We start from the raw sequence: 15,963 nt of genomic DNA on the forward strand, positions 1-15,963 counted from the left end.
AAACCAATAAACACGATTCTCTTAGAGCAAACCAGTTTTAAGGCTTAATCTTCACTTGTTCATCAGTCCACAGCTGTTTTATTTGTTGTTTTGTTCCAAGTAACACAAACGTGGTGTATAAACCTAGTGTAAGGCGTTTTCTCTCCTCAGTTTTTGCCTTGCTGCTATCCAATGCTGGATGTTCAACCATTTTTTTATGAATATTAAAACTTGTTCTGATTCTTCATCATCCTTATTAATTATGATAATTATTGTACGCATGTTTTATTGGCTGTAAACAAGAGTCAAAATAAACACAAAAAAATCTTTGTTAGAAAAAAGCTCAGTGTTTCACATGCAGATTGTGTTAAGACTTGCTTTACTGCTCAACTTACCAGAGCCATTTACTAAGTTATTTTTTAGTCATTAGCATGTAATTTAGCTAGGCTGCAGAGATTAGTATAGAACAATAAGCTGAGCAAAACCTGGAGGATTAAAGTTCACAAGTCTCAGAATACTAAGTCATGATTAGTTTATAAGACCAGTCTTTCATACAAGTATCTCACAATGTATTCCTGGTAAAGGAATTATCTAACATCCAAAAACAGTATCACAAAACCAACAGTTCATGAACATACAAACCCAGTTTCAAGCTATGGTTTGACTAGTAAGCAAAATGCTCACTAGTTATGTCAGTTTTCTTACCCATTCAAAAAAAATTATTTCAGAAAGTATTTTATTATATATTATACATATCACAGACATTACTTTTAAGAAACCATATTTTAGTTTTCCAATAAACTTGAAACATTTACTAACTATATAATGAGCTGCATTAAAATTCAAAAACTTTATGAAATATAGATCTAGGTGTCCATGAACTTCACCACTTTTCTAGATTTGTGTGTAATCATACAATCATTGTATGTACTTTCCAGCATTTGAAACAAGATAATTTTCTTACAATTTAATTATCTGGGAAATATTAAAGTTTAAAAAAAAACAATGTGTCAGCATATTTTCTCCATGACAGGCTTGTGGGCATAATGATGCTTTATCTTTGTAATACAAAGGTATCCATTTCATTACCAAACCTGTGCTGTGCATTATTAAAATTAGAAGTTAATGGGAAGATAATTACACTGGTAGAAGATGTGTTTGAAATTTTTAAAATTTCAAGTTATCTTGATTACAATACGTGTTTTTAAATTCAATCAATATTTAAATTAAGATTTGCATAAAGACATGGAAAAATTGTATGTCATTAATATTTGTATAAAGACATCATGGAACAATGGTTGTATGTTGAACTAGGACCAGATGCGTACAACGTTATCACTTCCTCCAGACACCATAAATTCACCACCAACATCAAAAATCAGACACTGTACTGCATCCTCATGACCAGCCAAAGATGTGATCTGTAGAACATCATTTGATTACAGATTCACAATGGTTCTTTATTGTTTAGACAAACTAAATACATTTACGTATACTTTTTTAAAAATAGTTTTTTAAACATAATTTTAAGAGATGATGTATTGATGAATTAGTTATACATTGTCTAAATGTTAAGAGCAAAGTTTTAAACTTGTAACTTACAGTTCCAGTGGCAATCTCATACATTTTAAGCATGCTGTCATTACAGGCAATAGCCACGACTCCACCCGAGGTGTCAAAACCAATTTTATTGGCAGAGTGGGGTCCAATTTCAAAACTAGCCATTGGGGCTACACTGCGGACATCCCATAATTTGATCACACCGTAAGCATCACAGGAGCCAATAATATCACCCTAAAATTAAAATTTTAGAATTTATAAATTTTGCTTAAGATGATCCAAACTATTGTATTTCCAAGGTTAAGAGATGAATAAAGTATTTAAAACCAGATAAGAAAAATGGCTTACTCTGAAGCTGAATGTTGCATGATTGACAGAATGCATGTGGCCATAAAATGTCTGTGCACATAGACCCTAAAATTATAGAGCATAAAAAAAATTAGTTATTGGTAACAGCAATGTAAAAATCACACTTTTTTTATGAAATAATTCATAAAAAGATAAATAAATATAAATATTTGAGATGGCTAGACTTAAAGTATGATAGCGAGTGGCACCTATAATAATCATAGAATTAAAAAATTTTAAAATTTTACAGTACTGATAAGTATTCATTTTTATAATTTAGCATGGAAGGATTCTGTTTTGTACATGCCGAACAAACTTTTTAAAAAACCTCTAAGACTGCTGGGAGCCTGTAGCAGGGAACAGGAATCTTAAGTAGATCACAAATTAACCTCCCCTCTATGGTTTCTCCTCCCTCCCTTTTCCCCAATAAACCAGAGATGAAAAAACTCAGGTAAATGGAACATCCAACTAAAGTTTCAAATACCTTACGCCCAACCTAGAAAAGCAATGACTTACAGTTCTTCCATCCCAGAGTGAGACAGTTTTGTCAGCCGAGCTAGTCAGTAGAGTGTTGCTGTAAGGTAGAAACTCCACGCTGTTCACTGAATCCATGTGACCTCGCAATGAGTAGCGACAGCGCAGGCTAAAAGAATTTTTTTTTCCATTTTAACAACATTGGGAGGATTTAATTTGAATTAGTAAATTAAATGCAAATATTTTCACAACATTATGGTCCACAAAAACGACAACTGTCTGATGTTAATTTAACAACTAGTGATGGCCTCTTCATGTCCATTTTAATGCTTTTAGTTTAATATGCAACTTTATGTTCACAAAAACTTGTTATATATGTGTAAATAGAGAGAGACAGATACATTATATATAAATGGAAAAAATATGTAACACCCCACCCCCACCCAAGATAAAATCCTAAATACACCCTTATCTGTATGTTTTACAACACCCCTTCACCCGTACCTGTTGAGATCAAATACTTTAGCGGTGTTGTCCATGGAGCTTGTGGCAAGGAAGTTGCCGCAAGTGTGCCAAGAACAGCTCCACACTGTAGAAAAAATAAACATTTAATCACACACATCTTTACACAAGTCTGCCAAGAACAGCTCCACACTGTAGAAAAAATAAACATTTAATCACACACATCTTTACACAAGTGTGCCAAGAACAGCTCCACACTGTAGAAAAAATAAACATTTAATCACACACATCTTTACACAAGTGTGCCAAGAACAGCTCCACACTGTAGAAAAAATAAACATTTGATCACACACATCCTTACACAAGTGGCAATCTCAAACAGGATAAATTATACGCAATGAGCAACTACAGAATTAAAGTTAATGCCATTTCTAAAACAATATAATTTTTTACAAAGGTTACAAGTCACATTCACATCAGGATTTTTGTCAAATGGCCAAAGGTCTGATGGGTACCTAACTCATGTTAGGGAAAGTAAAGGCTGCTGGGCATAGTGCTGACTACACTACCTCTTTATATGCAGAGGTCACAAAAACAGGAGAAGTCTACTTCATTAGCCCCATGGACCATCAGGTTCGATAAAAAAAACTTTAATCACTACTTTAAATGGCTAGGGTTAGGGTTAGGGTTATTGATAAAAAAAAATTTCTATGTGGGAGTTGGTGTGATTTCGTGGAATAGATTTGACTGAGTATTAAAAAAATATTAAACAGAAATTCCCACCTGCAGCGGTGTGGTCTGTGAAGGTATGCACACAAGCAGCTTTAGAGAAGTCCCAGATTTTTACAGTTGAATCTCCACTGGTTGTAGCAAGACTTGAGCCACTAAAAAAATTCAAATTTTCAAGTTTTTAAAAAACAAATTGTCAATTATCTGTCTCCTATCATTGAACAAACAGTATGATGTCAAGCCCTAATAGAGATAGAGAAGCCAGGCACCTATACATCAATTTTTATATATACAAATATTTACAAATACAATATGAGAAAAAATATCAAGTCTTCCCAATTATAAGTATATCTACATTGTAAAATCAAGAGCTTGCCCTAGGCATTGATGCAATCTGCTACTTACTTATAGAATAAAGGAAGTCATCATCTGTGTAAACCTTTCCTCCCCCTTTCCTCCCCCAAACACATACTTACATAGGATGAAAGTCACATGTGTGACCTCCCCTAAACACGTACTTACATAGGATGAAAGTCACAATCAGATACCCAGTCTGTGTGACCCTCCCCTGTCATGATTATCTCTCCACTAGGAATGGCCCAAATTTTCCATGTCTGATCATCACTTGCTGTGGCCAAAATTTGCTTTCTAGGGTGTAGAGCTAAACTGCAAAAACAGAAAACATAAACATTAAGTAAATAATGCTTTTAAGTCTGTTATACTATATTTATTGAACAGGAAGAAGTAATCAATAAATAAACACTACATAAATATTCTACATATGGATAGAAATATTTTGAAAATAGAATTATAATTTTACAGTTCTTAATTAGTTAGGCATGTCAGAATTATTTTTAATTTAACTATAGTCCCACAAATCATGTTACATAATAATATATTTACAAACCAAAATAAAGCTATCTCAAACTTTAAATCTAACCATAACTGATATTTTTTAAATAATCCGGCATGACAGTGAAAACAACAAGAGTGTATTTGTGTTTACCAAATGCTTCTACTTGATTATAAAAATAAGGTTTAACTCAAACATCAACAAATACAAGATAGGGCCATATGGGTATAACAGTAAACAAGACTGGCATCAAGTATCTACCATTACATACAATGGAAATAGAATATTTGTTATAATAGCAAGGCTTTATCTAGGTGGTAACATTTCCTGGATTTAAATTATCATTCAAAATTTGATTGCTCTTGTAGCCATTACATAACTTTATATTATTACTATGTAGCCTGTCTTTATTGATTGTATATTAAATGAAAGGATTTTTACCATAAAGTCATTTGAAAACAAGAATTTCATAAGAAGGAATCATGAAAGCACCAAGTCTCTTCAATTATAGAGAACTAACATAATTTAGTTTTCTCCATTTTAGTAAACTTTACAGAATTTTTTTTTTTATTTTGGGCAATAAACCAACAGAGTGGCATTGATAGACATCTTTACAAACTACATACATACAAATATTTTGTTTGTAAAATTTGTAGCAAAAATAGTTGATATACTTGATAATTTTTTTATAAAAAATTAAAACATCCCCAGGTACATATTGGATAATATTACAGATCTTGAAAGAGGCAACGCATAGAATGTATAGAAATATTCTGTAATGTGTAAACTTCTAGAATTAAGTATTAAAAACTATGTCACCTAAATTACCCTTGAAAACAGAAACTATAATTAAATTACTTTAATTTTTAAATTATGTTTTGTCTAAATGATAATTGATTTTATAAAATCCATAATTTCACCTTCATAAAATGAGTACAATATTTTGTTAAATGGTTTTGAATTGTGTAATACATTCATTATAGTGGAAGCATTTATTGAAAGTCAATTTATTTGAATCAAGCCAAAAAAAAACTTTGGGAAAAAATATGTGTATGCTTATGAAAGAGCCATGTAACCCTATCTAAAAAAACAGATGTATGTGTTAAAGGACCATAAGAGAAATATCAAAGTATGAAGCTACATTACATGTTGGCCCTCAATAATAACCAGTGCACATAATTTATCATTAACAGATTAATTAATTTTTAAAATGTATAAAATTTACATCTATCAGTCAAGTCATTTTAAACTAGATCTGCAACTTGAAGGAAATCACATTAAGATTTTTAAATAAAATGTTTTATATATTTACATAGTTTGGCTGAAACTTGTGAGAATTATGAAGTCCTTTAACACAGCAAGAATTTAATACCAATTTTAATTTGAAAGAACATGTTACTCTACAAACCCTGTAACAGGAAGTTCATGGGCTTGAAATTTAGCATGACTCTGGAATGAGAGGCTTCCACTATGGAAACAGTTCATTTTTATTTCTTTAACTCCAACTTTAAATGACTTTTTTTTAGATTGTTTGGCTTTTACGTCTTTATTTTACTATGAAAGTGGTTTTTTCTATATTTCTATAGGCTAAATTTGAATTCCAATTTCATTAAAATTTTACATGCATTGCTTTAAATACAACTATCTAATTCTTAAATACTCAGAAAAATACTGTATATTTCTGCTTTAAACATAAAACAAATTAAGAAATGTCTGCTAAATAAAGAAAAATGAACCCACTTAAACCATTAAGGTGGACAACTTAGTCTTAGAATGCAGGGGTGGCGTAGGGGGGGGGGGGAGAGGGGGGTTAATGAATTACTTAAATACCATAGGAGGTCAGGGTTCATAGAGTTCAATGTATTAAGTTAATCTAACTTTTAAAATAATTTTTCTTGAAATAATACTTTCACATAATATTAATTTTCAAGTATAAAAGAGTACCAACCCACTGATAGCATGAGTATGAGCCACAAAAGAATTGGACAAACGGAAGCCACCAGCTCTTGCAGCATTAGCTGTCATGTATTTAGACTGATTTAGGAATGGATTGATGCCATGATCCACAGGAAATTCTGAGTCCTAGATAAATAAAAGCAGCATTAAGTTAAACAAATCACATTAGGGTTCACAAAAATCACTAGTAAAAACAAGTTTAATGAATATTTTTTTTTAATTTAATAAGTGCATATTAATTATAAACGGAAAAGGTTACGCAATTCAAATGTTCTGACATCATAAATAAAATCATGTAGTCTGAACAGGGCTGATTATTCCTTTAATTTTAAATGATTAACCAAAAGATGTAGTACAAGAATGTTTTCAGTTGTTAAAAAAAATCAAAAAATTATTTTTATCTAGATAGGCTATTGAATATAATGATAAGCTGACAGTTTTCTAACAAATAAAATGAAAAAAAATGTTATCCTATTATCCTGTTTTCACATAACTGTGTGTAAATAAACATATTATGTGACTGTATCCTTACATTGACATATCTTTTGAAACCAGGGGCTTGGTTCCCAACATCACCATCAGCACCAGCAGATCTTTTCTGTCTCTCCATCAACAGCTGTTTGTGTGTTGGACCTTTTGTGTCTTTCTTCTCCTCTACTTTTACACCTGAGCCTCCTATATAGTACAATATTGTTGGACATTGTTCACTTTATTTTAATTGCATTTGGTGTTTTATTATTTTACTAAACATTTACTTTAGTATAATTAATTTATCTGGCTATGTGATGTCAGGTTTTTGGGCATGTGACATTTAACTTGGTATGTTACATTTAACTTGGTATGTTACATTTAACTTGGTATGTGACATTTAACTTGGTATGTGACATTTAACTTGGTATGTGACATTTAACTTGGTATGTGACATTTAACTTGGTATGTTACATTTAACTTGGTATGTGACCTTTAACTTGGTATGTGACATTTAACTTGGTATGTTACATTTAACTTGGTATGTGACATTTAACTTGGTATGTGACATTTAACTTGATATGTGACATTTAACTTGGTATGTGACATTTAACTTGGGATGTTACATTTAACTTGGTATGTTACATTTAACTTGGTATGCGACATTTAACTTGGTATGTGACATTTAACTTGGTATGTGACATTTAACTTGGTATGTGACATTTAACTTGGTATGTTACATTTAACTGGGTATGTGACATTTAACTTGGTATGTGATATTTAACTTGGTATGTGATATTTAACTTGGTATGTGACATTTTACTTGGGTTGTAATATTTAACTCTGCATGAGACATTAGTTTATTTAAGCATGTGACATTTGTTTATCTGGGAATGTGACATTTGTTTATCTGGGCTAGTGACATTAGTTTATCTGGGCATGTGACATTTGTTTATCTGGGAATGTGACATTAGTTTATCTGGGCATGTGACATTAGTTTATCTGGGCATGTGACATTAGTTTATCTGGGCATCTGACATTTGTTCATCTGGGCATGTGACATTAGCTGATCTGGACAAATGACATTAGTTAACTTTACCTTGAGAGAGTTCCAAGTTCTTGATGGTACTTTGTAGACCTGTGACTTGCCCAAGAGCACGATCTCGCTCCAGGTTAGCCAGCATTTTTTCTTTCATGGCAGCTTCATATTTTTTCTTGAGAGCCTGCATGTTATCTGGGTACTGGGAGTAGTGGCGCTTTAACCTAAACACAGACAAATTACATTTAGCAAACACATATTTTGTCAAACTGTATCAGATGTATTTGTTAGAAAGTGCTCATCCATAAGTGATGTTACACACCAAGAGGACAGTATGAGTTAAGACGTGTGACTATGTACTAAGTGAGGGAGAGGAGGTGTCAAGAATGATGCTATAATTTGAAAATTTAAAAAGAAAAACAAATGAAAATTAAAGTTATTTTATTGATGGGTTGAAATTTATTTTGACTTAAGGGTGGGAGCAGTAGGACTTTTTGCAACAAAAATGTGACAATAGCTGACTTGTAAAGGAGGGTGGAGAGGTAAAAATTAGCACAAATAGGTTTCATCATTTACCGCATACTCCCAGAAAGTGTTTGAACGTACCTCTTTATGTCATCAATAAGTTTGTTTTTCTCCTGCACAACACGTTTATGATGCATACGATGAAAATCTCGCTCCTTCCTCAGTTTAACATAAAGATCTTTGGCTTTACTGTGATGGAGGAGGAAAAATACCCTTTAAATCCATCATAACTTTTATCTGTGTTACCTTTAACTATCCATCATAATCTATAGGTTACTTTTTACTCAAATATATTTAATAAATACATTGATTTACTTCGTAGCTTGTAGAAACATTGATGGGCAATGACACATTGTAACTCAAGATTAGATTTTTTTTTATTTCGACCTACATGGCTGCATTTTGAAACTTGGTTGCTTCTTTTTGCAGAAATTCTATTTCATTTTCAAGTTCTTGATTTCTAGTGTAAACATCAGGAACTATTCCTATATCAGCATACTTTAGAAGTCCTCTTTCTTGCAATTCATACCTTAGAATAAAGGGCAACATTAGTATAAGGAATGAAATTAAAGCCTAATCTAATTCCTTTATTATTTTTTTAACAAGGTTTGCAAAATTCATCACTTAAGTTATTTTTAAAGGAATGTTTTTGTGGTTTTTATTTTGTTCTTTCATTTAAAGTTTTTAACTCACCATTCTGTTTGAAAGCAATCAAGCGTACGAGACATTCCCATATGGATGAGAAAATTTCTGACAAAATCATCAACAACCTCTGGTTTCTGATAAACTGCAGGCTTGGCAACTGGTGGCCCAGGAGCCTAGAAAAACATTATCTAAAAATGTAAACTAATTTTTATATATATATATATATATATATATATATATATATATATATATATATATATATATATATATATATATATATATATATATATATATATATTCTTTCTAAATTGAGATCAATATTAAATACTTTTATATATTGTTTATTTGTTATCCAGACTATTGAAATACATTGATGATTTAAACTTACTCTTGCAATAGCATCATCATTGGCTTCACGGATTGTCCTAACAGCAGCATCCAAATCTTCTTCAAGCTCTTAAATCAATAATATTTTAAGTCAAAGTTATGTTGGTGTAAGGTTTGTGTGATGTTCTTTTGTTTGAATATGTTTTCAAAGTGAAAAAGATTTATAAATTAAATTTTTAATTAAATTTACTATACTAAAATAATGTATTTGAGTAACTATATTCTGCTTGGTTAAATAATTTTAAGGACAAAAGAATTTTTTTTTTAAAATAACATTATTTTTATTTAATATGTAACTCAGGCATGTAGCATGCTCAATTTTGTTTAAAATTGCCAATATAAAGAGAATGTCATATGCATGATAGGAAAACTACAATGTTGTTGTGAAAAAAGATTCTGAACATCTAAGAAATCGATAGGAAAAAAAACACTGTTTTAAAAAGTAAAATAAGATTTTTTATTTACCTGGTGGAACTAAGTCATCTTCAACAGGGACTTCCTCATATGTATAGTCATCATCAGAATCTAAAGCAACTTCCTCCTCTGTTCTAAATTTAAGGAAAAATCACTTCCACAAAAATCTTAAATATTCTTAAATATCCTAGACTTCAGTATTATTTTGTAGTTCATAGTTCTTTTTTTTTTTTTAGGTAAAACTCCTTTAAAAATTACATGCTTTTATAAATATAGGACTCATGCCTATGATACTTTCTAAGCTTAGCCTTACCAGGAAAGTATGAGAAAAAGCAAATAAAACTAATTCTGATGTCTGATGTGAAGAAAAAGAGAAAGACAAGTGAGTTCAGAAAGTAGGTCTTCAAATACAATACCTACACATTTTTTAACTAAAAAAATAGCAAATAAGGTTGAATTTTACTTCGTTATTTTTCTACTTAAATTAAAAGATGTGTTGTTTGGTGATGCATATGAAAGGATACTTTCTATGTAATATTTCTCCGTGTCGATGTTCAGCGCCATTTTGTTGCCTTGTTACCATAGGCAACGGTAGGAAGTAAACCATCATCGAGTTTTCTAAACGTAAGAGTTACAGTCCTTTCTGCTTCAACACCTCATTTTTACCGGAAAAGCGCTTTACTTAGTTGTCTTAGATCTTCATGATCACCTACTTGATCTTGATATAGCTAGTAGGCCTATAATTAAACTATAGCGTCCTTAGTAGATCTTACTTGATCTAATATTTAATTAAATGCCGTTGCGTTTGTTACACACAAGACAAATAAGAAAAGCTATTAAAAAGGAGCTCCGCTATTTTTTAGATTAACCGGCCTTTATATGTCAACTTTCGATATCGACCAACGTTTCACAGTTCATTCGTTTAATAACTTTTGTCTTGTTTTTAGCTAATTCTAGCGTTAGTAGAAGAAGCAGACTAACCATTTTTTACTTGACGGTTGAAAGAAATGATTTATTCGCTTCATCTTTGGGGGATCTCTGTTATCCAGAACCTGCAAATATGGTTTAAGGTCTTAATAAATTAGTTTTAATTATATATTATTAATTAATAATAATTATTAATTAGTTAGGCCTAACTGTTAATTTAATAATTATTAATTAGGCCCCTAATTATTTATTTTTAGAGTTATTAGGCTAACTTTAAAATTCACTTAATCAGTACTAAGAGTACTACTTTCTTTACTTTTGCTTTCAACATGATTTTTAAACTTAAATATTGTATATTGTAGCCTATATATATTATATATCTACATGTAGTTTTAATCCTCATAATTTTTACAGGGCTATGATGGGATGATGCTTCTCTTATCAAATTTAGGGGATCCAAGATTTGCTTTCACGCTTTATTTTCCTGTTGCCTATTTTCTACACTCAACGGTCGGCAAAAGAGTACTTTGGGTTGCAGCTGTTTCTGAGTGGCTCAATGCTATTGCCAAGTGGTAAAAAGATAAATCGCAAGTGTAGTATGCAGTAGTGCTGGCAGCAACACAACCCCCCCCCCCCCCCCCCCACCTGCATCCTTTATATGTTTAAGATTTTGAAATTTCATAAAACTACAATTTAATTGTGATAAAAAAAACATCGGAACCCACCACCCCTCACTGCTTACATCATTGTTAGGAAATGTACATATTTTTGCTTTTAAATAGTTCTGAGCAATGGCCACTCGTCACTTTAGTTCCAATATTTTTAGCATCAATAATTATTTATTTTTGGCGACTGTACAACTGTAAAAATCTATCTTTTTATCATTATAGGCTCTTCCATGGTGAGCGCCCATATTGGTGGATTCATGAATCTGGGGCTTACAGCAAAGAAAAAATGCCCTACCTGAGGCAATACAACATAACCTGTGAAACAGGACCAGGTGAGTGAACAGCATTGTCTCCTAGAGTATGCAGTTGGCGATCTCAACAAGTCACGCTTTTTAATATATTAATTTTCTTCTACTTCATTATTCCTTGTGCAGATTTGTAGTTATAGAAGTATTATAAAAAATTATTGTAATCAACAAGAACAATTACAGCACAAATAAATTAGATCACTGAATATGCCCATAATAGATTATTAGAAGCATCTTGTTTATAACAACTAAATTTGTAATTGTTAAATGAACACTTATGTTATTAACTTTATTCTATTTTGCAGCTACATTTATATTTAATATTAGTTTTTAAAACGTTTTTCTTAACTCAGCTTCGCGTTTGTTTGTTTGTTTGGTTGTTTGGATGTTTGTTGTTAAAATTGACATCGAAAATTAGCCCACTTTTGATTGCTCTAGAGACCTGAAATTTGGCATGCATGCTACTTTCGCCTAACAATTTCAGATGCAATCATAAAAACTAGCAATTAGTGACCGTAATTAGCTTAATTTAATTACGCCCCAAGGTCCATAAAATTGAGGACATGATTTCTAAAGATACCGACAAGACTCGAGGCCTATTGACACAGTTACTTCGGCCCCAATCGATGTGAGCGCGCTGGCCGTGATCGTATAGTGGTTAGTACTTCGCGTTGTGGCCGCGACAACCCAGGTTCGAATCCTGGTCGCTCAAGATTTTTAGTCCGTGTATTTATAAACACTTTTTTAAAAACCACGTTTTTCATGTGTAGCAACGGACTAAAAAGGAGAAAATAAAATACTTAAAAAAAACTTAAAAAAAAACCACGTTTTTTATGTGTAGCAACGGACTAAAAAGGAGAACGGACACGGTAACACATTGTTAACGGTGACACGGTTGGTACGCTGGGCATTCAAAAATACACATAAACACGTTTTTCCTTAACTCAGCTTCGCGTTTATTTGTTTGTTTATGGGAGATTTGATCACGTGATTCGTGAGTAGATCTCCACGCCAGCAACGTAAATTACACCCTTTCTCTGTTTAAAGCGTATCGGTCGCTCAAGATTTTTTTAGTCCGTGTATTTAAAAACACTTAGTCAAGTCATACTTAATCAAGTGATTAGATAAAGTAGAAAATAAACTATATAAAAAACTTTTTAAAAACCACGTTTTTCATGTGTAGCAACGGACTAAAAAGGAGAAAATAAAATACTTAAAAAAAACTTTTTAAAAAACCACGTTTTTCTTGTGGACTAAAACGTAGAAAATAACTATTTACATACATTTGATGACAAAAAACGTGGGTACGTTCACCATCAAATTTCCCGACCCATCTGCCCGACCCACGTTTTTTGTCATCAAATGTATGTAAATAGTTATTTTCTACGTTTTAGTCCACAAGAAAAACATGGTTTTTTAAAAAGTTTTTTTTAAGTATTTTATTCTGAATTTATTTCAACAAACAGGAAGTCCATCTGGTCATGCAATGATCACATCAGCTGTCTGGTACATCCTGATCTCCGACTTTTTGTACTACAAACAAGTGCAAAGGTTTGTTCCCTTTAATTATTATAGAAACTAGTGTTTAAGATCAAGTAACATTGAAGCCTAATTGAACTTCCTTCATGTTTAAAAAAAGCTAGTGAAATAAAAGCCAGGTGTATATGCAGCTATGTGTTATCAGATGTTTAGATTCATTGAGGTGAAATAGAATACTTAAAACACTTTTCAACCAGTTCACATGTTGGTCTCTAAATTAAATTAGTCATAAGATATAAATGACAAAGAAAAAGATTTCTGAAAATAAATGCTGCTATTCGACTTAGTCATTTTTTTTTATACTTGGAAAGTTTAAAAGAAAATTTAAATATATTATATCTATCCCAAAACAATATAGTTTTTAACCTGAACTAACAATTTCTCCTAACATAACAACTAAACTAACATGTATTGTTCCTTTTCCAGTATTTTAGCTAAATCATTGTTTTGGATTGGTTATCTTTTATTTATGTGTTCTGTCTGTGTTTCCCGCCTGTTTGTTGCAACACATTTCCCTCATCAAGTGCTGGCTGGTGTATTTGTTGGTGAGATTATTTTATAAATCTTAACCTTAGCCATTCTCACTTAAAGTGTGTAACATTCTTAAAATGGATAAAGTTTTACTAAAATGGACATAGTTTCAGATGACATTGTTTATGGCACAATAGTTTTTTTTAACAATTTTCAAAAATACGAAGTAAAATTTTGCAATTACACTTTTTAAAATAGTAAATTTTATTTAGATCTAACTGTATTACTTTGTTTTGTTTTGTTTTTTTTTGGGTTGTTTTACAGATTTTATCATAATTGATAACTTGATTGGTCATATAAATGATCAGATCTTTAACTAGTGTCTACAGCACTTTGAAACTTTTCCTTATTTTCAGTTAAATGTGTTCCTTTACTACCATAAACCATACTTTATTTACAGTTCAATATTGCCTCCCTTACTACTATAAATAGCAACTTATTTACAAATATGTGCTCACCTCCTGCCTGCCTTAATAAAACAGCACCTGATTTAATGTTAATTGCTTTCCTTTTGGCATATATATAAAGCTTTGTATAGGAATGTAATTACCACCAGTAATTATTTTAGCTGGTGGGCTGTCATTTGTGTCTATATTAATTTTACTCAAGAAAATGTGAACCTTACCAATATTGTAATACTCTCTACAGGAATTCTCTTAGGAAAGATACTCAACTCGATCTCTATCTCATCCCTGGTCTGGCACCATTATGTTCTGGCATCATTAGTTTTATCAGCTGTAGCTGCTGCCACCTACATTCTGGTGCTAGCTCTTGGCGTTGATCCCATGTGGTCTGTTCAGGTGGCTCTAAAATGGTGTGCATTTCGAGAATGGGTGCATCAGGACACAACTTTATTTTATTCAATTATTCGGGATGTTTCTAGTTTGATTGGTAAGTCACAGAAATACAATGTGTTTTTAACTTGATCTATTTTAAGAGAGCTACCTTATCAATTTGAATTACAGTAGGTAGTTAGAGATTATAAATATTAAAAAACATCTCATTGTGAAGTTAGTTGTATTATTTTCAAAAGTGAGAAGGGCTGATTTACATGATTTAAATCAGTAAAATGAACTATGCAGTTTGGCATTGCAAGGATAAATACGCGGCTTAATTTTCTTCCTCCAAATACATTTTTTTAATCAAAAACCTAATTTTAAAATGCAGCAAATGTGGGTAGCAGATGGTGGAAGTACAGTTTTAGTTATTCCCCATAATCACCCTTCCTATAGGACAATAGTTTTGGTTTCAGCTTTAAGTGGCTCTTGTTTTTTCTCTTTCAGGCCTGGGTATAGCAGTCACTTTATTGGGCCCTAAGCAAGAAAAGTCTGAAAGTATATTTCGAGTAGTTGCACAAATAATAATTTCTTTGTTACTGGTTCTCGTCACAGACAGGCTAAAACCTAGCCAAGACAACATGCTTCTGTTTTATGTTTTAGCATTTTTTAAACATTCCTTCACCATTGTTTTACTTACTGTTGGTGTACCAACAATATTTGGACTCTGTTCTAAAAAAAAAGATTAACATCAAATGTTTAAGGACATTATTGGATGTAATTATTACATTTTAGTGTCTTGTTTTTTAAACTATTTAACAAACTTGTTTAAGCCTCATGAACAATGCTTTTAAAGTTCAAGGGAGATTATGAGACACTTTAAAATAAATGTGAGGCCCTGCTGGATTTAATTGTTTAAACTCTTGAAGATGTTCCCTTGTTGTTTCAAAACAGTTGTTACCTTATAAGAACATATCTGTGTACATATTGGTGGGCATTATTCATAAAGGTTTTGATGTATAAAAATTGTTCATATGTGGGCTTTCATGATAATAAAATTTATTTTGGTTATAAATTTTGAATTGTAAGCTGCTTGTCTGCTCATGTTAACTCAAGTTTAAAAAGACAGATATGGATATTTAAAAGTAAATAAGTAACTCCTTTGCATTTAACAAATTTTCCTGATTAAGTTACACATTTTTGTTTCTTCATTTTGAGGGCCTGCTTAATGAAGCTGGTTAATAGTGTTTTATGTTTTGGCAATGGTACTACTGAATTGAATTAAATAATTACATGATTGTTGAAAAACTGATTTTGAGAAACATTTGTTAAACATGTGATCCAATAGACAATTTTTCATTTAATTAAAAAAAAA

General features: G+C 31.5%; 2 protein-coding genes across 2 annotated transcripts; one reads left to right on the top strand and one right to left on the bottom strand.

Moving 5' to 3' along the window:
* Positions 1–455: 455 nt before the first annotated feature.
* LOC131955521 (sperm-associated antigen 16 protein) lies at positions 456–10,449 on the bottom strand. Its single transcript, XM_059319670.1, has 16 exons — positions 10,364–10,449; positions 9,891–9,968; positions 9,427–9,494; positions 9,087–9,211; positions 8,785–8,922; positions 8,475–8,582; positions 7,929–8,092; positions 6,894–7,036; positions 6,354–6,487; positions 4,075–4,218; positions 3,607–3,707; positions 2,866–2,950; positions 2,404–2,530; positions 1,888–1,953; positions 1,582–1,773; positions 456–1,400 (listed from the first exon to the last, which is right to left on the bottom strand). The coding sequence occupies exons 1-16, from the start codon at positions 10,401–10,403 to the stop codon at positions 1,290–1,292; spliced, it is 1,824 nt and encodes a 607-aa protein (XP_059175653.1). The 5' UTR covers positions 10,404–10,449; the 3' UTR covers positions 456–1,289.
* Positions 10,450–10,723: 274 nt separating this feature from the next.
* Positions 10,724–15,624, top strand: LOC131955523 (glucose-6-phosphatase 2-like). The gene is made up of 7 exons (XM_059319674.1): positions 10,724–10,909; positions 11,181–11,338; positions 11,657–11,766; positions 13,209–13,293; positions 13,708–13,826; positions 14,461–14,703; positions 15,096–15,624. Exons 1-7 carry the CDS (start codon positions 10,847–10,849, stop codon positions 15,335–15,337), a joined length of 1,020 nt encoding a protein of 339 aa, XP_059175657.1. The 5' UTR covers positions 10,724–10,846; the 3' UTR covers positions 15,338–15,624.
* Positions 15,625–15,963: the final 339 nt, after the last annotated feature.

This window comes from Physella acuta, unplaced genomic scaffold, assembly GCF_028476545.2.
Source record: "Physella acuta isolate Inbredline_101_S28 unplaced genomic scaffold, ASM2847654v3 ptg001073l, whole genome shotgun sequence".
NCBI lineage: Eukaryota > Metazoa > Mollusca > Gastropoda > Physidae > Physella > Physella acuta.

Coding starts and splice junctions, on each gene's coding strand:
- LOC131955521 (XM_059319670.1), bottom strand. CDS start 10,403: ATGGCGCTGAACATCGACACGGAGAAATATTACATAGAAA. Junction 9,212..9,426: donor ATGATGATGCTATTGCAAGA/GTAAGTTTAAAT, acceptor ATGTTTTTCTAG/GCTCCTGGGCCACCAGTTGC. Junction 4,219..6,353: donor CATACTCATGCTATCAGTGG/GTTGGTACTCTT, acceptor CTGTTTTTGCAG/TTTAGCTCTACACCCTAGAA.
- LOC131955523 (XM_059319674.1), top strand. CDS start 10,847: ATGATTTATTCGCTTCATCTTTGGGGGATCTCTGTTATCCAGAACCTG. Junction 10,910..11,180: donor ACCTGCAAATATGGTTTAAG/GTCTTAATAAAT, acceptor TAATTTTTACAG/GGCTATGATGGGATGATGCT. Junction 11,339..11,656: donor CTCAATGCTATTGCCAAGTG/GTAAAAAGATAA, acceptor TTATCATTATAG/GCTCTTCCATGGTGAGCGCC.